At 44.8% G+C, this 15,472-nt stretch overlaps 1 protein-coding gene across 3 annotated transcripts in view; it reads left to right on the forward strand.

Moving 5' to 3' along the window:
* Positions 1-15,472, forward strand: part of LOC120903804 (paired box protein Pax-7-like) — a 49,315-nt gene that overhangs the window by 14,321 nt on the left and 19,522 nt on the right. For all 3 annotated transcript variants that reach the window (XM_040313414.1, XM_040313415.1, XM_040313417.1), the window contains exon 3: positions 9,566-9,796. In XM_040313414.1, coding sequence (XP_040169348.1) covers positions 9,566-9,796 — 231 coding nt within the window. The remainder of the gene's footprint in view (positions 1-9,565; positions 9,797-15,472) is intronic.

Raw genomic sequence — 15,472 nt, forward strand, 5'->3', positions numbered from 1 at the left:
TCAGCGCTAATGTCGGCGAAGCCCCGTGTGCAGGGCAACGGAGTCTAGCTGGGAGGACTCGTATTTATGTTTGCATGTTGATAGAATTTCGTTTATGTTTTTTTTTTCTGTGCTGCTATTCGGTGATCGCTTTGTACAAGCTTGTTGACAGTTTTTATGTCATTTCATTGGTCTTTACCAGTGGATGGGACAGAATGGGGAGTTAAATTTATGGCAGTTATGTGTGAAAAGGTACTGGCTTTGCAAATTATTTGTGATGTTTTCAATGTTTTTATTTGGTGCGGTGACAAAGGGCAACGAAAACAGGATCTCACAAAGTCAGAGCATGATAAAGCCTTTTGAGTAGCACGCTTTGTTGTTTTCTGTAGCCTTCAACAAATAGGAAAAATGTGTAAGAGTATTGTTAAATATAGATGTCGCTCTTTATGGCTTGATATAATGAACAATCTATTAACAAGATCAAATGAATAAAATATTTAACTATCTACTAGACATTAAAAACAAATAGTTCGGAATTCAGATAAATTACCCAAAACGATTAAAATAGATAAATTTGTAAAGTATATGAAGCATTTTAGTAATTACCATCCACCCTTTTATTTAAACGTAAATGTATAACAATGTTTCTATTGTCCCTCTTTGTATCCTTTCAATTGAAACTTAATTGTTTCTAACAAACGAACGCTCTTCTCACATAAGTGAGCAATTATTTCCCCGTTTTCTGGAGCATTGTACCGCTCCACCATCGTCCCTATCTGTTGACGATCCTGCCCTGTTCTGCTGCAACAAAACTGCAACATTTAGCCCTCGAAAAAAAAAAAAACACAAATAACAATCTCACTCACTCCCCACACAGCAACCGCAACTATGCCCGGGCGACCAGTGCGAATGTGCGTGTACAACTCCCCAGAGGCTCATTCCCTTGCAAGATGCCTCTTGGTCACATTCGAACCGATCACCACTGTTCGACCCGTGCGTCCCAGCCCGTACTTCGCACTTTAGCTGAAGGCTTCTCATCCCTGCTCATGAGCAACGATTTTTGTTGCGTGCGCAACATAAATTATTCTCGCTCGCTCGTTGCCCACCCATACCCGTCGGCAGCGGGAAGAATATTTCGCCAAATAGTGTAAATGGACCAGGACCTTGCTCAAGCCCCCGTCCGATGCTCGCCGGATGCCATTCCGATCGGCGAAGGTGGGAGTGTTTGGTCTGTGGCCGTAGCTGCACGGCCCCGGCGCGTTTGGGGGGAAAAAAGCTGGCAGAACGGAAGGCGTGGAAGGCGATGCTTTGGGGTCCGGTTTTTCGAGGCCACCGGTTCTCCGGTTTCGGTTCGAAGCAACAAAATTCCTGGAACGCTCCATACTGGGTCTCCAGACTGCGCCCCGGCCGATGGGGGAAGTGCGCTACAGCGCTGTCCGCATGGGTCCGGGCCAGTCCGGTCCCTGCTACGGTATTGCTTTCCTCGCTCTCGTCGTACGTCCCTGGGGATGCATATTATTATTACTGACGGCAGACAGCCGAGAACGAGAGCGCCAGCCGAGCGGGGCTGGGCTAATTCTTACCTCAAGGAGCAGCTCGAGTTGCGCACCGGCCGCGCTTAATATGAAGTTAATCATTGTCCACGGCAAACTGTAGGCGCGCTTTCAACTGCTCCCCCATCAGCACCGTCCCCGTCCGCTTATCTGACGCACGCGAAGGTTGCACCCACCGTAAGAGCTGTATTAGACCCCCCCCCCTCCTTGGCCGTCTCGAACCTACCCGTACACTCATTCAATCGCTCCAAAACGCTTGCAATTCATCAGCAACAATCCAGCATCACATCATTAACCGTGATGCAATGCAGGGCCCTGTACCTGCCCTCTCCCCTTATTCAGCCGTATCGTAAATGCATTAAAAATGTAGTTTTGCGACAACTCAAACCCTTTTTATTACCCCTGCTCCGCTCCGACGCAAACCAAATGCTTTGCCGGATGCACATTTGTGCATTTTCTTCGTCGCCTGCTTCTTTCCAGTGTGTGTGTGTGTGCACGCAGTTGTGTGGTTGTTATTTTATTCGTCCTTTCTCTTTCACACAGCACTCCTCTGGCCACCCTCATCGAGCTTCTCCATCTGTTGTCCTCTTTCTTTGCGTGCTTTAAGTAAGAAAAAACACATTTATGGAATATGTGGGCACAAATTATGCACCTCACCCGAGACAGAGAGCGAAAGAGAGAGGGAAAGAGAGAGTGAGCCCATGCACCCACCCAAATGCCCTTCGATACCATTCCTACCACCTTCTCCTCGTACTCCTTCGCAGTACGGGATCGTGATCGTAGCGCTCGAGCGCAGTCATCATAATTATTATAAATAAATTAAAATGCGATTAACCTAACGTTTGCGCACGGTAATTCGCAAACGATCGCCGGTGCATTCGAATGCACCCATGCACATACTTCCCTCCTCCCACTGGACCGATCGAGCTGGTCGAGCTGGTGCGCCTTGCAGGGCTGGGGGGTGGCTGGGAAATGGGATCAATCACAACGCAACAACAGAACGGAGCGTCATGCAGCTCGATCATGTTTGCATCGGATGGTTCGGAAAGACGTCAAAACAGGCTTTAGTTGTGTAGTTGTGCAAGCGTTGTACAGCTGACTTTATAAATCACGAATACAGTTTTAAAGCAACAGTTTTGAAGAAAAATATTAAATCTATATTCTCATTGAAGTCTAATCTTCAATTTAAAAAAAATCAAACAATATAGATAATTAATAGCACAAAATAGAATCAAAATGTTGTTTTACAATTTTCATTGGACTGTCAAATAATCAAAATATTTGACTCTTTCTCTTGGGAAGTGAACTTCAAATGATGGAAATTGGACTCTATGGTACCCTTATTGGCCAGACTCTTTAGAAATTCCTATTGGAGTTGTCCAACAAGTGCGCTGTACAGTCCAATTCCCATTACGTTAAGTTCATTCCTATTCACGAAAGAGTCAATAACATGTAGTGACTATTGCATACAGTGAATCGTAGATTATCCAACCAGGTTTATTTGTGTAAATTTAGAAGCTAATGGGTCCAATGGCTTACAATGAGGACAAGTCTGTCAATTTAAACATTTTACATTTAAACCAAAAAATAAAAACGCATACATTGCCTTAAAATACGAACTGTGTTTGATCTTAAATCAGTATTATCGCATAATTTTCCCATCACACCCATGCTCGTCTAATTATCTGCTGCACACTGTGTTGGCCAAACCTGTCGCAAATGAAATACCCATTCCCGTCCCGTCATACAAAGTCCCGCCACTATCATTTAGCACACACCGGTGCACCCGCACTGCCGAAAGCGTTCGCTAAATGAGTTTAAGCTTTAAATTAAACTAGCTATGCGCATTCGGTGTTCGTTGTAATCCTATTTGATGTTCAAGGAAAAGCGGCTCCCCCTTGTGCAGGTGCAGGTGTTTGGACCGACGTGCGACCGGGCTGCTTCTTAGCGCTTAGAGGCGACCGAAAGGGAAACCTTCAAGCCCGCAACGGTAAGTCTTTTAAGGGGTAAGTTCCGAGAATGCGGTACAAGCGAACGCGGAGCACAACGGAACAGCCCATTAGGTAAAGCAGCCTTTAGCAGAAAATCTAGTTAGTTATTGGTTAGCTCTGTCGTTCGACGAATCGGCTAGCGCGTGTACGGAGTACGGAGAATGGATGAGAAGCAAAAAACACGATACGATGTGCGCAAAGGTGTGTGTGTAGCATTGAGCTTAAAAATAATAAATAAAAAACAAAGATCATTGGAAAATCCCAACCACGAGCTCCCAAAAAAGCAATAAGAGCGAAGGTTTTGATCGACTATCTAGCAGCGCTCTGTTTTTTATTCGTGCATTAAAAGAAAGGGCAACAATACAACAAGCAGCTACACGTGTTCCCAGCTAGCCAGCGTTTGCATATCGCACGGTAATTTCGCTCCCACAAGGACGGCTCTGCCTTTTAACCGTACCGAAAAGGTCGATTAAAGCCAATTATGGGATTAAAGATTAACCCATCACGTGTATCATCAATCATGGTGCTGGGCATGGGGCAACGCTGGTGTTTATGTGCAAACGATGATGCCTGCCAAAACCCGATCCAATCCCGCTGCATTATCAACAGCAGACACACACACACGTGGGGTGGAAAGCGTTACCAACGCGCTGTATTCTTCGCTGGCCGGGAAAACCCAACAGTGCAATGCGTAAAGCCGTTCCCCCACCGTCCAGTAGGAAAACGCAGAAAGAAAGGATTGGTTTTTCCGTCCGTCTTCTCTCTACAACACATACACTCTCTCTCTCTCTCTCTGTCTTCGAGCTTCTTCGTTTGACGGTACCAGTCATCGCTACTGCCGTCGAACGCGAGGTGTGAAAATCATTTAATCGATAAAGCTTACGGGGAGTGTGCTTTCACGTTTACCGGGCCAGGGCAAGGGAACACTGGAAGACAAGGGTCTGGTTTTCACCGAAGCAGCCAAGCAGGCAAAGTAATACAGCACGTAATAAACATATCGATCATCGGTAATCGGAAACTTTGCATGAACCTCGCTACTTCCCTTCCTCTTCACGCACTTTTTCTCCCTCATGTAAATAAGTTATCAATCACGGAGGGAAGGGTCGAGTTTTTTTCTCCTTTTTCCCCGTTGATCTGGAATAAAATCGCCTAAAAACGGCATCCAAAGTGAATGCTTAATTTAAACTCCTATCACACACTCGCACACTCACTTGCTCTGCCACACTGCACTGACTGTTTCACCGTATATACATACATACGCTTTTGCGTTCCCGTGTGGCCTTTTGCGTGGCTAACCATCACTTCACACTTCAGGGAACACCTTGGACAGCCGTATTGGGTTGCACCGAAATCTGCGCCCCCAGGATGGGGAGTGGGGTGGCTAATGTGGGTGTGTGACAGTGTGTTTGCAGTTTCTTTTTATCTCTCTCTCTCTTTCTCTTCTGTCTTGAAACATACAAACCATTGCAAGGGCTGCGATTTTGCATGCGTTATGGACACTACAAGCCTGCAACAGAAAAAGGGGTGAACAGTTGTAAGGATGTTTCTCGGAAAACTGTGGCTCGACACCTGACCGACTGACCGTTCGATACTTACCTTTGGGCTTGTGTCTGTGTGTGTGTTGCAGTTTTAAAGCTATGCAAAAGTAGCGTTTGACCTAGAAACAGAATGAATGAATGACACTTTCAACATTGTAACAAAAGCAGTCTGCAAAAAAATAAAAACTCGTTAATGGCGGAATTCTGAAGAGTAACTTAAAATAATAAGATAAACGGTTGTCATTTCTCATGACCAAGAGTAATGCAGGGTTTCCCACGATTTTATTTACTTATTTAGTTATTTATTTGTGTCTTGTACTCTTGATGCTGTGACAAACTAAGTACTAAAAACCTATCCTACCCCTAAACCCTAAATTATTCCCCTATCATCTCCCTTGATCCAGTGTCGCCAAAATTGAAAATTAATAAAATGTTCTCTTCAAATGCGTTGGTCGTTAAATTAAAGTCAAAGTGATGAAAGCATGTATTGAATTGCCTTGTCATGGCTAGTAACGGTTCGTTTTATCCATATAAGGTACGCCTGTTATGAGCGCGTAGATTTATTGATCGGTTCCCATAAGTTATTAGTATCGTCCGATAGGATATCAAGACAATTGAACCAAAAACATCGGAGAAACGCCAAAAAAGTTAGTGGGAACATACTAAAAAATATGGGAACTAACCAATAAAACGTAGGAAACTCTGTAATGTTTCACATGATAGTCTCCTGAGGCTAGAATCGATTGTAAATTGATTTTTTTTAACACCTGAATTTTCTTTCCCTAAGCAATACAGTTGTTTTGAACGTCATTCTCCTGGAATAAAAAAAAAAGATTGTTTTAATTCTCACGAGCTTATTTCATCGAATAGTCTATTTATTATTATAAAAAAGTTTAGTTTGTATAAAATATTCCTATCTACACTCCGACATTAGATTTTTAGTCATATTATTAGTACCATACAGGGTTTTTATTCGTGTTTGGTAGTTTCTCAAGGGTTTTTGGATATTTCTCGATTTTTTTATTCGTCTTACAATTTATCGCACAATTCTTTGAACAATTGGAATCATTTCGTTTGGAAATGCTGGCGCGACGTCAACAAATGATTTATATAATAAGTGGGAGACGGTCAAGAAATCGTGTGACGATACAAACACATTGCGAAAAATTACCGAAAATCCTCGTACACCCAGGAGACTTCTTAAGCGAAATGAACTTTTATCAAATTTTCTTTCAAATTAAGCAATTTATATAAAATAAAACCGATTCGAATGCTTCTTAATATCAGATACGTTTTGTTGTGATTTTTTTTTAATGTTTAGTCATTTGTTGTTTTTTTTTGCATTTTCTATTAAAATATTTGCATAGCACTGGGAAAATACACAAAATAAAATTTATGTTCAATATCCAACCTTAGCATGGTTATTGTATTTTCATATATTTATTATACACAGGCTTTAAGGCTCAAAGTTCCTCATCATCTCTCCTCTGATTATAGAAGCACACAGCACATCATTCCGCACAATGATTGATACGGAACGGAACGGCATACCCTACTAACAAGCCTTCCGGCCGTTTCGTCTCATTATTTCACAAACCCCCTGTCAATGCTTAATGATACGAAAGCATTAGAACTTCCTGTCTGTTTCGCACACCGTACCAGCCGGATGCAAATAACGGGCATCCAGCAGCAAGTGCAATGTGCATGTGCAAATATTTTATCCCCCTTCTCACCGTACGTACCGATGATCAATTATGCTGTGAAGCGTTTACAGCACGGCCAGCTAAAGCCAACCTTCCTTCACTCGCCTCTCTCGCCCTCCCGAAAGGGCGATCGGTCGAAGTGAACTGTCTTGCAGCGCTCGTGCAAAAAGTGCATTATCTCGTTTGATCTTTGCCCGCCACCGGACCCGATCAGCCGCGATTGAATATGATTTACAATTCAAAACGACGGCGCGGTGCGGCCTCGTTAGGTGCACGGCGCAGCGTTCCCGCGCTGCTGCTACCAAAGGCGCTTCCTGTTCGCCCAATTGCCCAAAACGGTTTCCGCAATTTCGTAATGAAGATGTCGGTCGGCCGGTCGACCGACGTGACGCGGTGAGTGCGTTTTTCTACGCGCAAAACTGAGCAGTGAATCGAGCCAGTGGCCGGAAGGTTGCTTTCCGATTGCCGAGCTCGGTATCGTTGACAGCGCGTCGCCACTGTTCCAATGTGCCGGGGACGGGGACACGGTGTACGTTCTAATAAATAATCGTCATCAAAACGGTCCCGGGATTCACGGGTTGGAAGCAGTGGGAGAGAGAGAGACGACGCGTAATCCCGTGTCCCTTCATCCCACACGAGCTCGCAGTCTTCACCGATGGCCCCTTCGGACAGCTTGGCCGGTGAGACCATGATTGTTCATTCAGTTGTCAATAAATTTAATAAAAATATTACACAAATATAAATATTAAAACAATTGTACTCGATCAATCGGCGTCCATGGAGGCATGGAAGAGGGCGACCGGGTTCAATGGGATGGGAACGGTTTCCCTGTCGGGGCTTGCTGCTTTGCTGCTGCATCCGGTAGCATTTTGCGCTTATTTGCCGTCTGTGTTCGTTTCGCCTGGTCGAGATCGATTCCCGCTCCGATTATGTATTGCTCATTGATAGGATATAGTGTATTTTATTGCTCAGCGCCGCTTGCGATGCCGGCATCCCCGGCAACCATTCCTCGCGGGAACTCGCGCTGCAGCAGTAGACAAACATACCGGTCGCCCTTCGCGCCCCCACCCAGCCGAGGAATAAAAAGGAAGCATAAATTCTGCACCGGTTCCGCTTTTTAAGGGAAGAAACGAATGCCCCACATGGCTGGTGTGTTCCCAGCCCCAGCGCAAAGGTTCATTCAAGCTTGCGTCGAAATGTCTCTGTTTACTGCGAGAACTGCGCCCGGCAAGAAAATACCAGGAAGACCTAAAAACAACCCTACAGCCAGGTCTGTCCACCACCGAAGTTGGTTATAATAAATTTTTGACATTGCATATTGCGTTGCCAGTTGCCCTGTCCACTTCTTGCGGCTGCCGCAAAAGCGGCGCAGTGCCACGCCGGCGCGCAAGGACTTTGGACGGAGTTTATAAAATTCAAACGATGTCCGCCGACTGTCCGCTATCACAATCCAATTCGAAGTTGTTCCACTCGGGAGTACAAATTCCGACGCGTTGCCAGAACATGACGTTAGCACACGGCACAAACAACACAGGCAAAAAAAAGCAAAACTGCCCCAACTGCCACAAGGATATACGATTCTATTGTTTTCAGCAGTGACTTCTGTTTGAATTCTTCCCCTGCGCACAACCCTTCAGTGCCATGCGGCTATGGTTGGGGTTTTTTTTGTTTGCGCCCCAGCGTAAACGCCCGTTTACAAGCGGCGCCATACGGTAACACTTTGAAAGGTGTTCGATTTCGTGCCGACATTCATGTTTCCGTGCCGAACCGTGCTGCCGTTTGCCGCACGAGACGGGCTGGCACTGTGGATGGGGCGGTGCAGAGCCCGGGCGTTTGTAATTTGATGAAGAAAAATGCATTTTCTTGCGCTACCTGTGTTTCTGTTCGGTGCGAAGGTGCAAACGCGCAGCGCTGGTGATTTCTTTGCTCCATTGCATGGTTTATGCTGTTTGGCCCGTGGCAGTGCGAAACAGTTGGCGTGGTTCGGTTGGCGTGGAGGAGGTGTAGGTTAAGTTATTGGTTGTTTGAACAAAGTGAACAAACAAAAAAAAAACATACAAATGGGAACTTTATTCGATTCGCGTGTGTTTCTAGCCCTTTGCACGCGGGGACGTTGATTGATCGCGCTCATCAAATCCAGCTTCATCACAGTGGACAATAGGATGTATTGATCTGTTTTGTAGAACAAATGGCATTGGGTTGACTTAAATTATGGAAAAATTATCATTTTATTTGTATACAAAAACAAGTTCACAAGGCAGATGTATGTATTATTCAACGGCAAAACAATAAATGTCATAAATATAGGAAGGCAATGTGTCACTACTGGATGGTTGTTTTGTCATAATGAGCATTTTACAATTTTGGTTTTGTTTTCCAGCATTAAATTGAATATGTTCGCTATATTTAGTATAACAATAGTGTAGAAAGATAATTGTTTGCAAATAAATTGATAGGCAAATTAAGCCTCCAATGAATAAACTTGCCTTTTTAATAAACCTAAGCTTATTTTAAGAATTTTGTCAGTCCTCAGTAGTTTAAATGTGGTTTCGAATTTCGATCTTTCTGTGAAAGATTCTACTTTTGAATGATCGAATGATCATTCTCATCGAGAATGATGAATTTAGCTTAAGTTGTACGATTATCATCTGAAGAGCATCATATCATTTTTGGAGCACTAGAAATTGTAAAACGCAACATAAACCCCCGAAATCACAACCGCCCGAAGATACCCTGGAACTCACATTTTGCTTTATTACTGTTTTCACTAATAGTGTTCTCCCACACTCGTATATTTACAGTTGGCCTCTCACCTAACCTTCCCTCGCCCGGCTCGGTACAGCCGACGACGAATCTGTTCGGTGCCGCGGCGGCTGCCGCCGCTGCCGGCGCGGCCGGTACCGCCAACGCACACGCCCTGGCCGGGCTGGTGTCGCAACACCGGCTGCTTGAGCTGTCCCGCTTCGGTCTGCGCGGCTACGATCTGGCGCAGCATATGCTCACCCAGCAGGGGGCCGTCTCGAAGCTGTTGGGTAAGTAGTAGTAGTAGTAGTAGTAGTAGTAGTAGTAGTGGTGTCTTCATTCAAATCGCTCGCCATACCCACGATCGAGCACGATTCTGGTCTGGATAGCCGCGGACAAAATGGAAACGAAAGAAGAGCGAGAGAGAGAAAAGCAAAAGAAAAAATAAAACCCCCAAGATAAAGCCACACAATTGACACATTCAAGCCGACCGCCAGCATCTGGACGGGGCGGTTACCGGGCTGTGAATGTCACGGAGCATCGTGTTTGTATGGGTTCAAAGAGAAGGGTCCGCCGGCTGCCACTCTTTCAGGCAGTGCCGATAATAACACTTCATTATCGTCATATCGACTCCAATTTACTCGGACGAAGGCTCCCACCCGCTCAAAACGGAGGGCAGGAAAACGGAGGCAGTGGATAGCAATGCAGCAAACACCAAAATTATAGTGTTTAAACTGAACGCTCCATTTCAAATGATGCCCTCCTCCAGTTTTTACTACTTTTATTTTGTATTGCTCCCGAGCTTTCTTCGCATTGCTGCCGTGTGCCGAAAACAACATCAAACGGAGCTTTTTTTTTTCGATACACTCGAAATCAAATAATAAACATTATTCTATTGCCGTAGAGACACCCCCAAACCACCGAAACCAGCGCGACCAAACAGCCAAACCCCTCATTACACTCGCTGGCAATGGTGCGGAGCGAGAGCACACGATTGTATCCTGGTCACGGCACCACACAAGCTACAGCGAAAGCACACCTCGGAACGGAAACGAAACCGAATAGGTTGGGATATTCGGCAGTGCTCGGCAGCCTTTATGTCTCTGGTCTGTTTTTTTTTCTCTCTCTATCTCTGAATGATGTTTTTTATTGAGTTCACTATTTTGAAACTGTTGTATGAATGGGTTGCTCCCGTTTTTTTTACCAAACTCGATCCAGCGCACTGTTGATGGCGGCATGCAATGGTTATTAATTTATGACTGTAACAATGCAATTTGCCAGACAGCTTGGGTCCACCGATTGGTTCTTAATATTTCGTTCACTTCAAGCGGGAAATTTTGGAACTGCTCACCTGAAAGTTATTGCATCCCAGAAGCTACCTTCCACCCGGTTAGTTTCCGGCGAGAATACAATAAAACAGAAACTTTCCCCTTTCCCAATTTACATATTTTCGGCAATTCGGGAAGGTTTTTGAGCTCCTTCCGGAAGCTCACTGAGGGTTTCCTTCGAGCTTCGAGGGTTCACTAATTTTATTAGGTGCTTGAATTTATCGCTCTACCCGAATTTCCTCCTAGTGAGTGCCGTATTTGAATAACAAATTTCAAACTCCAAGAAGTAACTTTCGTGTAAACACTCATAAATTATGCCAACCCAATGTTTATGCTAATGCAGCGTGTGTGTGTGTGTGTGCGGTGTGAGTTTAATTCATGATGTTTGTAATTAAAACAGTTAATTATCTGTTATTAGAAGCGCTCAGCTGGAGCGCTTCAGACATCAATCAGGAAAACACATTTCAATTTCTTTGTTCTACAATAGCTTCAGAGGTTCATCCCAAGAACAGAAAAGGTAAAATGTGCTACAAAAGTTATTATGTTTTGATAGAATGAATCCCATCATTCACTGGATGCATTTCCATCCCTCAAACGCCACCATTAATTATCCGAAACTCACACCTTTTTCGTACTGGAGGTGCATCCCCGATTACTTGGCGGTTTACACCGATACACCGGGCCGCTATCGGAACGGATCTTATCTACCTTTACACGATCTTCAACGTGTGCCACGTTTGTTACAGAACTTGCTTGCTTCTATCGGAATATAAGAGGGGAGTGGTGCTACCACCATACTACTTTTCACCACAATTAACCACCCTTTTGTGTGTGCGTGTGTTTCTGCCCTGCGTGTTTTCTTTACCTTTCCTGCCCGTCGATGCGGGGTTGAATTTATGCAAAGGTAAATATTTACGTGCAACATTAATTTTTCTAAATTAACACACCACAGCGCAGGCGGCAAACATACGACTCCTGCCACGAGACTCGTACGATCGAAGGCCCCTGCTCGGGGCAAACGAACGACTGCAACGGGCGGAGAAGCAGCGAACCATTCGCCATTCTTCTTTCCCGTATGCTGCACCGTTGTTTGCCACTTCCGCTGTCAGAATCATTCCCAGACAAACAGTTCTGCTTCTGTCGATTTGTAGACAACCGGTAAACATGCACTTCTTCATACTGCTTCCTGTGCTGGCCTTCTCTCACTGAGCATAAAGGTGTAGATGGCCAGGGCAGGGCAGGTCCGATGAATGGGAAAAATGTTTGCTGCACACTGTCTGCAATTGAACCACTACGTGGTGGTGGTGTTTGCGCTCGTGTGTGTGTGTTGGTGACTTCGATTTTCACCTTCATGCCGTGCGGAATGGGCTGTAATGTTTTATGCATGAACGCAACAAGGAGAAATTATTCCACTTTGCACAACCGTTTTGTTACGGTCACACTTGTGCGACCTTTTGCTGCGTGTTGGCCCGCGTGTTGGAGCAAACTGCACTAAATCACTGACCCAATCGCCACGGCTAATAGAAGGAGTAACAGGAAAGGACACTTACCATTTGCGCGGTGCTAATGGGTGTCTCTGGAACGGCGAGTACGGTGTAATAATTTTTATTACAAAATTTAGCCTAATTTGTCCTCAAAGTCCTCCGCTGCACTGTTGCTTCCAGCTTACAACCTTTTGCGGAGGCTTCAAGTGCACTCAAGCTGAAGCTAATAGCATCGCTGGAAAGGTGTGTATGTTTTGCATATAAAATGTTCAAACCCCCAGGGTCACGTGATGTTTGTCATCATAGCGCCGACTGGTAAGGTCGAGCTGGATGCAGCAGTCAGTCAGCGTTCGCCCAGAGCGCCCAGATTATCGTGCAAAATGTATGCACAAACACCAGCCCCATTGCTAACCTACCGCGATGCAAATCCAATTTCCTCCGGCATACGTCCACCGAAACCGTCACCGCGGCGTTGAGTGTAATTGTTTTCCCGCCTGCATTAATCGTCACCTCGCCCTGGTGCCCGTGCTGATCGTAATCGATTTTTAAAGTACGTCAATTGTTGTAGCCGCAGCTCTTGCTGTTTTGTTGTGCCGGACCGATCGCACCACCGCGATACCGTGACAGCATTTATGGGTCTGGGACATGAGAAAAACCTTTTATTTGTGCATCGAAATGTGCGCTACCTTTTATCTGATTATGAAAAAACATGTGTAGGAATGGTTGTTTTTATTGTCCACCGGCCGACAACCTGTTTCTTCGCTTTATTACACTTTAAAGCATTTTAAGCGTCGCTTTTGTCGCGGCACAAACACAGCGATACTTGATGGCTGCGCGTATGATTTATCATTCCAATATTGTTGGTATGTTTATTTTTCCTTAACGCCGTCCTTAACAACCGTAGAAACGCTCTGAAAAGCTTGCTTGTTTTTGAGCCCGCTTCGCTCTATCATTAACATCGGCCACGCTGTGCAGCTAGCTTAATAGCACCCTTGCTAAACAGTTCGCAACCGTCGGGAGCAGCCTCCTCTTTTCCTAGAAGGAAAAACCCTCCGTAAAAGCAGCCCCCCCGTTTGGCCTCGTGCCCAATGTTTGTGCCGAAAAAGAGTGCTATTTTTTTTTGTCTTTCCTTTTCATTTTTTTTTGTCTTTCCTTTTCATATCACCAGGGTGGCTGAACGAAAAACAAAAAAAAAACCATCATAACTATGTTTGCGGCTCATTTCTTGGATTCGGCTCCTCCCCCTGAGGCGGCTGCTGTAAGCTAATTTGCATCTCGCGCGATCGCGCCCCGATTGGCAATCGATACTCGTGCCACCTCCTAAATGGTGAATTTATTTCGCCGTCGCTTTTGTTTTACCCCTCGGGACCCTGGGACCATTTGCTGCGACCAAGGAGGATAATTTAAGTGTCTGCGCCCGCGAAAGGGAGCGATAAAAACTGGCGAAAGATTTCATCGGTTGGCATCGGTGTTTGCTTTGTTTGCTGTTGCAGCTCGCCGAAATGTGGGTTTGGTTCAACTAATTTCCTCTCGTCGTTTCAGTTTCGGCTGCTGAGGCGAGGCAACGGTGCGAAAGGTGTTGTTTGTTTTTGTCCACCACAATCGGCGGATAATCACTATCTACGTGTGGCAATGATCAGCAACACAGATCGCAATGTTGATACGCACGTGCAGCCGGAGCGAACACCGAAAACAAAAACAAAAAAAACGAAAGCGGCGGAAAATTGGGAAGCTAATTAGCATATTGGTTTGTAAGCACAGTTGAAAAGCCAGAAAGCAAACTAAAAGGGCTACGGTCTATTATTTAAGACCAAACTAGCTGCACATTTCGCGGGCACATGTTTTAAACCAGCTGCTTTCCTACCGTGTCTGAACAGTCGTACACCAAGCACACAAACTTTTCATCATAATTTGCTTCCATTTCGCCCCATCAATCGGCGAACTTTGGGTCTGTTTTGGGGACCCTTCCTTTCGCCAGATGGTCAGCCGAGCGGTGCGGCACAAAAAATAAACCTGTTTATGCTGTCGCGACTCTTGCGCGGGGCCGGAAAGTCCAAGCGAAGGAAGAAGCTGTCACTTTTACTTCACTCATTAGGAAATGGTTTGAAGTTTAATCTTTACCTTGAATTAGGATGTAGAAGCTTCCAAATTTGTGATAAACATTTAAGAAAATCGCATACATTTTTTTCTTGAGATTTCCATGCTTATTCTCTTCCAACACATGGCTTTGAAGCATGAAAAATAATTTCAAAAAATTGCCCGCAAGTCAAATACCACCCTCGTGCAGGAACACGTACCTCTCAGTTGGTGGCGAATAATTGCACACTTCAATTGAAAAATTATAATACAATTAATTAGATAGCGAATCGATCGCCCCCTTTCTGCAGCATGCATTCGGTGCAACAAAATGTTTCGTGTACGCCCATCCTAATATCTGATGAAAAGCAGAAATTCTTCAAAAAAAAGTGAAAAATACTGAAACCGAAAATATGCACCTGATGCAGAACCAGACGAGGTGATGTAGGTACGAACCAGTGCGTATATATGTGAAAATAATGCCCTCACGTACCGATTGTTAATGGTAATTTATTCACACCTTACTTCTATCTGGCTTTTTGGGTTGGTTTTGTTTTATTATTATTTTCTCAACATGTTTCTTTTGTACGATGCGGTTTGTGGTTTGGTTTTGGTGTTTTTTATCTCCTTTTGCTTTGTTTCCTTGAGTATCAGCATGCTTTATCCGCTTTTTTCGGTCTCGTTTTCGATACTTGTGAACAACGGAATCGATACACAACAAGCAACGAGACAGTAATTTGTACAAACTGTAACGAGAATTTTAATTTAATTACGCATTATTGCGCTCATATCGCTCCAGTTGGATCTGGAGCGCATTCAATGGTATTGCTGCTGATCCACCCTGCTGGCTGGTACTTTAACGAGGTTAAGTTATTGCAGGGGAATGATTTTGGGGTTGAGATGTCATGTCAGATGTCGATTTCACCTGCAGCGAGCGGCTTTCTACGACAGATGGCATTTTGTGTGTCACTTTTGTGTGTAATTTCCTGCCAATGCCGGAACTTCTCCGTTTGCTGATCTGTCCGCTTGACCAAAACGCTGACTAACTGATAACCTGACCAGTAGGAAATGCTTCACC

Source organism: Anopheles arabiensis, chromosome 3 (genome assembly GCF_016920715.1).
Source record: "Anopheles arabiensis isolate DONGOLA chromosome 3, AaraD3, whole genome shotgun sequence".
Lineage (NCBI taxonomy): Eukaryota > Metazoa > Arthropoda > Insecta > Diptera > Culicidae > Anopheles > Anopheles arabiensis.